Below are 10,052 nucleotides of genomic sequence, written 5' to 3' on the forward strand. Positions count from 1 at the left end.
GTAAATTATTATATATGCCTGAGTGTTGTTTTTTTGTTGTTTTTGGTTTGGTTTGTAGAGAAATACTGTTAACTGATGGTAGGTACATGGAGGGAACTATAATCATTGTAATGAAACAAGGTGTATGATTTATTTAATGTAAAACTGGTGATCTGCCCTGTAAACTTTCACTCAATCCACAATAAAAACCTTTTAAAAAAAAAGAAAAGAAAAGAAAGAATTGTACAGTTGATAACTGTAGGATATGGTTGGTTTTGTAACGGTTCCAGACTTTACATATATCATGATAGAAAAATGGACACCGTAAAGAAATAACAATGAACTGTTTCTTTTTATGGATAGTTAAAATCTTTGACTTGGAACAAAGACACTTCTGGAAGACACTAGATGTTATATAGGTTTGTGTTCCCTTGATTCTTGTATTCATTTTATTCTTTCTTTTGTTTCTGTTTAGGTTCTATCATAATGAATGGATCCAGTGTGGCCACTACATCACCCAATGTAAAAGCTAAAGAGGACCAGGGTATAAATGGGCATGATGAAAAAGAAAACCCATTTGCAGAGTACATGTGGATGGAGAATGAAGAGGATTTCAACAGACAGGTAAAGACAGACGTGGAAGGCAAATGATGTATGTAACTCAACAGCTATAATACTTTACTGTCAGGCCATTCAGAAAGAAGCAAGTGGATTGACTTTAGAATAACTTAAAATGCTTAGAAGCCTGATTCAGGATCAACAAAAACCATCGTCAGCTGGGTAAGAGATGACAGTGACAGTACTTTGAAGGAAGATAATGATATTTTTCTGCCATGGTGATTAAAAGAAAAACATGTGTTTTAAAATTAAAACATCGGACTAATCCATTGATAGCTGAAAATTCTTACATGATGAGCCCATATATAACAAGATAGATTAGTATGTACCCCACACTGTGATATGCCCTGTACATGTAATCATGTTACATGCTACAGAACAACCTTGCTGTAGCTTCATTTTGGGTACATTTGTTTATTGAATTTGTCTAGGCAACTGTAAGCCATTCTAGGAGTTTCCCAGAGTTGAAATCAAACCAGGCTCCTCTTGGATCCTAGGCTGTGCCTGGTTTTTACATCGATCTATCTGTTCTCTTCTGCCTTTATCCAGCCTTTGAATGAAAAATAGATTGTTGAAAACATAAACAATTTGAACCAGCTTCGATAATACTCAGTGACATCTTTATGGTCCCACTGAGCAGAGTGGCACCAGGATTATTAGGAGACAGTTTCTAAGCTGTGGACTATACTGGCATTTGGTGTACTTAGGTGGAATGCAAGGAAAAGTACAAGACACCTTGACCTTGGGAAAAAGAAAAAAAAAAAGCTAAAGAAAGACAGATGAGAGACCTTATAAATTATAGTTTGTTTCAGAGAGAATTAGGGCAGCAATGACTGCTTTATCCTTGGCAGCTTTAAGGATTGTTATAAATACCAGACACTAAGAAGGACAGAATAGGTAAATAAGTTGTTATGCTAAAATTTCTCCAACCCTAATATTCACCACTAATAAATAATGCTAGCTTGGCAACCTTCTGTTGAAAGTGCTGTGTGATGTTCGAGTCAGGGATTGACTATTTCAGAGCAGCCTTCTTTGTCCCTCACTTGGCTGAGCAGCAGAGTTTAGGAATCTGGAATCTGAATGAGGTCAGTGTTCCCGCACATTACTCTGTTCCTCCATGGTGGCCTGTACAATTTTACCTGTCACCGTCAGTCACATTATAAGCATAGTTTTCATCCACATTAAAACTTTTGAGTTGGATTTTAACAAGAAAGAAATTGATATCTAGCTAGCAATCCAGATACATGTTCTTATTTTCTGATAGCGCATCTAAGAAACAAGGTACAAACTCCATAAACTAGGAGTAATGGTTATTGTTCTATTGAAATGATTTCCATTGACTTGAAGGCAGACAGATCTGTATTGAAATGTAATTTTCAAGGGGAAAAAGACAGAGTAAGTCCCTGTCTTAGTCTGAGTTCTCTAGAGGAGCAAAATCAGTAAAAAATATACAAATATATAGAGAAACATTCATTTCAAGGAAATGGCTCACACAGTTGTGGGGACTGGAATGTCCCAAATCCATGGGTCAGGTGGCAGGCTGAAAACTTCTGCTAGCTCCTGTGATTGCAAGGTCTGGAAACTCAAAATCTGCAGGTCAGGCGATAGGCTGGATGCTTCTTCTGGCTCACAGGGTTGAGGGAGTTTGTGAATCCACGACCTACAAGTCAGGAACAGGCCAGAGACTTCTGCAGACTCCGTTCCAAGAACTGAAGGTCAGCAATGAGAAGAGTGCAAGGTCAAGAAAAAGAGTGAGCTTTGTCAGAACAGGCATTTGTGTTCTGAAGACAGGCCGCACCCCACAAGGAAATTCCATTTTCAACAGATTGGCTGCTCACATCAGATCACAAAATGCAAGATGATTACATATTGTCTGCCAAACCACTAAATCATAGCCTAGCTGCGATGACACATAACATTAATCTTTACAGTCCTAATAAAGGTAGTGTCTCCAATTCAAGACCTCAGAAAATAATAACTTGGCTAAAAGGGAAGAAGTAAGCTAAAATAATAAAAGTAAACAAACCCATTACCATCAAGTCAAAGCTGACTCAGTTTGACTATAGAACAGAGTAGAACTGCTCCATGAGGTTTTCAAGGCTGGAATCTGTATAGAAACAGACTGCCATATTTGTGTCCTGTAGACCAGCTGGTGGGTTCTACAGATAACCTTTCAGTTAGCAGACAAGCACTTAATCACTGTGCTACCATGGGTCCTTGAGGTTTGGTGCTGTTGGCTATGTTCCATGGAGTCAATTCTGATTCACAGCAACCCTGTATAGTGTCTCCAAGGCTATAAATCTTTATGGGAGCAGAAAGCCTCATCCATCTCCTATGGAGTAGCTGGTAGTTTCAAACTGCTGACCCTGTGGTTAGCAGCCCGACTCATAACCCACTATGCTACCAGAACTCCTTAAGGTCTAGCATACTATTTATAAATGAAAATAGTATCTTCCCCTCACCTACACACACACACACATACACACACACAGAATTCTTGTAAGAAGAGATAGTCAGTTGGGTTAAGAGAAAAACAAAACATAAAATCTAATTATATCCAATTTATAAGATCCATTTTATTAGCTATCCAAGCTAGTGAAAAAGATGAAAAATGCTTAGTGAGTTTTAAAGTGTTATGTGTTTTTGCATATACATGTTAACTAGGGGTCTTTTTGTACTCTACATCCTTCTGACTTTTATCCATGGGGTATATCTAGTATGTAAAAGTTAGAATAAATATAGTGCATATGTCAACAATGTGCCTTCACCTCTGGGTATTGACGTGGTTGTTGTTGATAAGTGCTGTCAAGTTGGTTCTGACTCATAGCAACCCTGTATAGGGTTTCTGAGGAGCAGCTGGTGAGTTAGAACCACCAACCTTGCCATTCAGACAACCTTGTGGTCCAGTGCTTACCCTACAGCACCACACCTGGACTCTGTATTGACATTAAGAGTGATGTGTTCCTTCTTTTTGTTTTCAATGTTCTAATTTTCAATAAAATAAATATGTCAATAAAATAAGAAAAGCAAAATTTAAAACTACAACAAAAGAATATCCATGTCCTATTAGAAGACCTCATCTTATAATATTTCACTCAGCAAATATTTATGGAGCCAGATAATGAATGGACTACATATGCTCACCAATTAAGTAAGCAAAGCATTATGAAAGAAGCATATTTATATTAGTCTTGATTTAATTGACATGTATCAAACTTTGTATCCTACAAATAGCAAATGCATTGATTTTTAATATCCAGGAGTATTTATAATGCTCCATCTTTATGCTGCAGAGAAATGTCAAATTACCATAAAGTATAAATTGTGCATATTATATTCTCTGACCATGGAAAGTTAATTGCAAATAAGACATGAACTTTCAGAAAACATTTTATGTTATAGATAAAAGCACAGTTACAAATGATATAAAAATTAGCAACACTGAGAATATTACATATCAAAACCTGAAACGTTCACTCCTTGAACAAAAAAGGTAGAAAAACAGCATAAAAGATGATATACACATAGATCTCACCAGATGGAATACACAGAAATCTAATTAACTATATATGTGGAAGAGTTCTGGTGTGGCACTGTGGGTTAATGCTTTGGACTGCAAAGTCGGTTTGAACCACAAGGTAAGGGGTTCAAGTTTACCAGCTGCTCCTTGGAAACCCTATACAAGTGCTATGGGTCAGAACTGACTCGATGGGACTTACCAACAACAACATATATGTGAAAGAAGTCCTTGTGTGGCACGGTGGGATAAACCACTGAACTGCAAGGTCAGTTTGAACCACAAGGTCAGTGGTTCAAACTCACCAGCTGCTCCTTGGAAACCCTCTACAGGGTCACTATGAGTTGGAACCAACTCGACAGCACTTAACAACAGCAATATATATGGAAAGAGACTGTGGGAAAGCTCCATATCATCAACCAAAACAAGGCTAGGGGCAGACTGTGGAACAAACCATCAATTGCTCATATGCAAGTTTAGGCTGAAACTGAAGAAAATGAAAACAAGTCCATAAGAGCCAAAATATGACCTTGGACATATCTCACCTGAATTTTGAGATCATCTAAACAACAGATGTGATGCATTAGACACTAAAGACTGAAGACCAGAAGAGTTGTGGGATGACATCAAGAACATCATACAGAAAGAAAACAAAAAGTTATTAACAAGATAAAAAAGAAGGAAAGACCAAAATGGATGTCAGAAGAGACAGAAACTTGCTCTCCAGTGTAGAAACGCTAAAGCAAATGGGAGAAATGAGGAGGTAAAAGAGCTGAATAGAAATTTTAAAGGACAGCTCAAGAAGACAAAAGCAATTTAAGGAAATGTTAAAATTTGGACTTAGAAAACCAGAAGGGAAGAACACACTCAGCGTTTCTCAAGTTGAGGGACCTGAAGAAAAAAATTGAAGCCTCAACTTGAAATGTTGAAGGATTCTATGGCCAAATATTGAATGATGTGGAAAGCATCAAAATAAGATGGAAGGGGTCACTGTACCAAAAAAGAAACAGTTGCTGTTCAACCATTTCAAGAGAGGTAGCATATGATCAAGAGCCAATGATATTGTATCAGGAAACATGATTACAGAAAGCTTGTAAGCCCGTCTTCAGCCTATAACTGTTTGGAATATCTAAAAAGGGTTCTAGAACTTGCCCAGTGAAATGGGCCTCTTACAGAGCCTTTGCAGTATATAGGACCTTAGGTGGTATCCTGAGTCCCATCCAGAATCTTCTGAGGTGGGACATTCCCACTAGCAAGGACAAGGAGACCAGCCTGGAACAGCTAGAGCAACAGAAGATACATCTTCAAAGAAAGATCATCAGGAAAAACCCAAAACAAAAATGTCAGTATGACTGGCTACTACAAGAATAAGCAAGCTGTTCACCAGGAAGCCATCAAGGCTAGCAATCACGTTCTTTCAGGACAAACCCCCCTCTAAGACTGAAACTCAAAGGGAACACATGAGCATGCATGTAAGCTTGCTGGCTACTACATTGGTCTGCTGGTGAGTAGAAGAGAGGGAAAGTCAGCAATGAAGAAATGGGATGAGTTGAACCACAGTCCATTGACTCCCGTTGACCTGGATATGAGAGAGAGAAGAGGAAGGTCTGCTTGGTCCAAAGTGCAGTGAGACCTAGGGACACCTGAACCTATGGACAAGGACATAGCCACAGAGGGCTAGAGCTGAGAGTGAAGCATCTAGTTGATATGAAGTGAGGGGAGATGCACAAGAACACCCACATTTGTAGATAGTACCCACTTGACCTAGCATTGATGGCTAGATAATCAGAACTAGACCAGATAAAGATTTTTTTAAAAAGCAGTTTTTGATTAAGGAAATAAGTGTAAATTGCTACAATTTGACCTATACCCATGGAGGTAGTAACTCTAAATACCAACAGAGAGGGAAGGAGTCTTCACATCAAGTATCAATGCTATCCCCTCTGTACACAGGGTAGATAAGGAAGGACAGGCAACTTAGACACTGGCTACCTAAAATGAGGGGGCAGTAAAGGCACAAAGTGACTGGCTTACAAGCTTTCAAGAGGGAGTTTAGTTTAAGAGTGTGGGAGCGGGGGAAGAAAGAGTCCCCACTGAATAAATGTCATCCTGTCTACATGGGTCTGATTAAAAGAGATGGGGATAAGATTCTTATGATTCAATAATGAGTAATTGTTATTATGACTAATTGCGACTGTCACAATTGTAAAGGTAAAAGTTTTGTAACAAAAATGTGGGAGTAATTAATCTTACAGTCCAGAAACAAAGGATCCTAGGACCATCAAGCACCAGTGGATTGCAAGACCTGCCACCAGAGATGGAGGCAGAGATGGGGACATGGAGAGAGTAAGCAGCTGAGGACTCTAGATTCATGGGAAGAGAGGAACTAAGAGCTGGTGGCCAGGAGGCAGACTTGCAGAACACACCCTTTGGTGATGTAAATTATTATATATGCCTGATTTAAAAAAAAAAAAAAAAAGCTAAAGTGAATATAGAGAAATACTGTTAACTGATGGTACATGGAGGAGTTTATAATCATTGTATTGAAACAAGGTGTATGATTTGTTAAATGTAAAACTGATGATCTGCCTTGTAAACTTTCACGCAATTCACAATAAAAACTATTGAAGGAAGAAGTCTAGGGTGCATTGAAGTCATTGGCAAATGAACAAAGAACAAGACTCTGGGAATTGATGGAATGCAAATTGAAATCTTTCAAAAAACTGATACAGCACTGGAGGCACTCACTCATCGATGCCAAGAATTTTGAAAGACAACAACCTCGCCAGCTGATTGGAAGAGATCTATATTTATGTGCATTCCAAAGAGAGGTAGCCCAACAGAATGTGGAAATCATCAGACTATCATTAATATTGCATGCAAGCAAAATTTTGCTAAAGACAATTTTTAAATGGCTGCAACATTACATTAACAGAGAACTGCCAGAGGTTCAAGCTGGATTCAGATGAGGACATGAAACAAGGGTTATCATTGCTAATGTCAGATGTATTTTGGCTGAAAGCAGAGAATATGTGTGGTTTATTAACTATGCAAAGTCTTTCAGTTGTATGGATCATGATAAGCTATTCATTGTGGAGAATGACTGACTATTCCTGAACATTTAATTGTGTCCATGAGGAACATGTAAAATAGACCAAGAAGCAGTCATTTGAACAGAACAAGGGAACACTGAATGATTTAAAATTAGGAAAGGTGTGCACTGGGGTTATATTCTTTCACCATATTTATTCAATCTGTATGCTGAGCACATAATCCAAGAAGCTGGATTATATGAGGAAAAATGTGGCATCAGGATTGGAGGAAGACTCATTAACAACCTGTGATGTGCAAATGTAACAACCTTGCTTGCTAAAAGTGAAAAGGACTTAAAATATTTACGGATAAAGATCACAGACCACAGCCTTCTATATGTTTTGTGCCTCAATGTAAAGAAATAAAAAATTCTCACCATTAGACCAATAAATAACATCCATATAAATGGAGAAAAGATTGAAATTGTCAAAGACTTCATTTTGCTAGGATCAACCATTAATACTCATGGAAGCAGCAGTCAGAAAATCAAATGAAATACTGTATTAGGCAAATCTGTCTTTAAAGTGTTCAAGAGCAAAGATAATCAGTTTGAGGACTAAGGTGCACCTAACCCAAGCCATGATATTTTTAATAACCTCATATGCATTTGTGTGTTGGACAGTGAATAAGGAAGACTGTAGAAGAGTTGATGCATTTGAATTATGGTGTTGAAGGAGAATGTTAAATGTACCATGGACTGCCATAAAAGTGAACAAATCTGTTGTAAGAATTACAGCCAGAATGTTTCTTGGAAGCCAGGATGGGCAGACTTAGTCTCTTATACTTCTGACATATTATCAGGAGGGACTAGTCCTTGGAGAAGGACATCCTAGGTAAAGTGAAGGGTCAAAAAAAACAGGAAGACTCCCCACCCCCCAATGAGATGGATAGCACAGTGGCAGCAGCTGTGGGCTCATATGTAGCAATGATGGTGAGGTTGGCACAGGACTGGGCAGTGTTTTGTTCTATTGTGCATAGGGTCATTATGAGTCTTTACTGACTCGATGGCACCTAACAACAACAAGAAGCATCTTTCTGGTATTTTCTGCTTTCAGCCAAGATCCATCTGACATGATGCATTAGACACATCCATCAGTGATGTTCCACGTCTTCATCTGAGTCTTACTTGAATTTGTGTCACTTCCCTGTCTTTGTGGAGTCTCTAGGGTGGTACTGTAGGGTAAGCCTTGAACTGCTAGTTTCCTTGGAAACTCTATACAAGGTCTCCATGAATCAGAACCAACTTGATGTGACTTAACAAAACAACAAAACAAACTCTATGTTCAGTTGAATTATCTTCAGCCAAATTTTAGTTATTTGTGATACTGTTTGATTTCTTCATTTCATTGGATCACTTCTCTTTGGAATGGGCACAAAGACTTTCAGATTTCTTGGCATAGGTGAGTGAGTGCCTCCAGTGCCACATCAGTTTATTGAAAAGTTTCAGTTTATATTCTGCCAATTCCTGGAGCCTTGTTTTCAGCAGTGCCTTCAGTGCCACTTGAAATTCTTCCTTCAGTATCATCTGTTCTTTCTCATATGCTGCCTCTTGAATTGGTTGAACATCAACCATTTCTTTTTGGTACACAGACAAACTGTATACTTTCCATCTTCTTTTGATGCTTTCTGCATCACTCAGTGTTTTTCCCATAAGTTTCTTCAGTGATGCAAGTGGAGGCTTGAATTTTTTCTTCAGTTCTTTCAACTTAAGAAATGCTGAGCATATTCTTCCCTTGTGGTTTTCTAACTCTAGGACTTTGCACATTTCATTATAATGCTTGACTTTGTCTTCAATCTGCCCTTTTGAACTTTCTGTTCATCTCTTTTACGTCCTCATTTCCTCCATTTGCTTTAGCATCTCTATACTGGAGAGCAAGTTTCAGAGTTTCTTCTGACACCCGTGTTGGTCTTTCTTTCTTGCCTTCTTAATGACCTTTTGCTTTCTTCCTGTGTGATGTTCTTGATGTCATCCCACAGCTTTTCTGGTCTTTGTTCATTAGTGTCTAATGTATCAAATCTGTTCTTGAGATCGTCTCTAAGTACAGGTGGGATATGTTCAAAGTTATATTTTGTCTCTTGTGGGCTTGTTTTAATGTTCTTCAACTACATCCTGAACTTGAATATGAACAATTGATGGTCTGTTTCACAATCAGCCCCTGGTCTTGTTTTGACTGATGATATTGAGCTTTTTCACCATTTCTTCCCACAGAGTAGTCAGTTTGATTCCTTTGTATTCCATCTGGTAAAGTCCATGAGTATAGTCATCTTTTATGTTTTAAAAATTATTTGCAATGAAAAAGTCATCTTGCAAAATTCGATCATGCAATCTCCAGCACCATTTCTATCACCAAGGTCATATTTTCCAACTCCTCATCCTTTTTCTTTGTTTCCAACCTTTACATTCAAGTCACCAAAAATTATGAATACATCTTGATTGCATTTTTGATCAATTTCAGACTGAAGACTTCTTCAATTTCATTATCACTGATTGGTGAGTAAATTTGAATACTAGTGGTATTAAGTGATCTTCCTAGTAGGCCAATTGGTGTTGTCCTATCACAGATGTCATTGTACTTTAATATAGATCTTGAAATGTTCTTTTTGACAATCAATGAGATGCCATTCTTCTGGAAATTTGTCATTTCCAGCCTAGTAAACCATTATTTTCCTATTTAAAATGACCAATGTTAGTCAGTTTCAGCCTAGGATATAGTTCTTTATGTGTTCCATTGTATTTTTGACAACCTCCAATTTTCCTAGATTCAAACTTTGTACATTCCATATTCCAGTAATTAGTGCATGTTGTTTTTGTTGTTGTTGTTGTCAGGTGCCATCGAGTCGGAAC

General features: G+C 38.0%; 1 protein-coding gene across 1 annotated transcript in view; it reads left to right on the forward strand.

The window, feature by feature from the left end:
* Nucleotides 1-462: 462 nt before the first annotated feature.
* LOC102842108 (polyadenylate-binding protein-interacting protein 2B-like) overlaps nucleotides 463-10,052 on the forward strand; it is a 19,573-nt gene continuing 9,983 nt past the window's right edge. The window contains exon 1 of the mRNA XM_006862908.1: nucleotides 463-603. Within this exon, the coding sequence (XP_006862970.1) occupies nucleotides 466-603 (138 nt within the window). The 5' untranslated portion in view covers nucleotides 463-465. The remainder of the gene's footprint in view (nucleotides 604-10,052) is intronic.

This window comes from Chrysochloris asiatica, unplaced genomic scaffold (genome assembly GCF_000296735.1).
Source record: "Chrysochloris asiatica unplaced genomic scaffold, ChrAsi1.0 scaffold00052, whole genome shotgun sequence".
NCBI lineage: Eukaryota > Metazoa > Chordata > Mammalia > Afrosoricida > Chrysochloridae > Chrysochloris > Chrysochloris asiatica.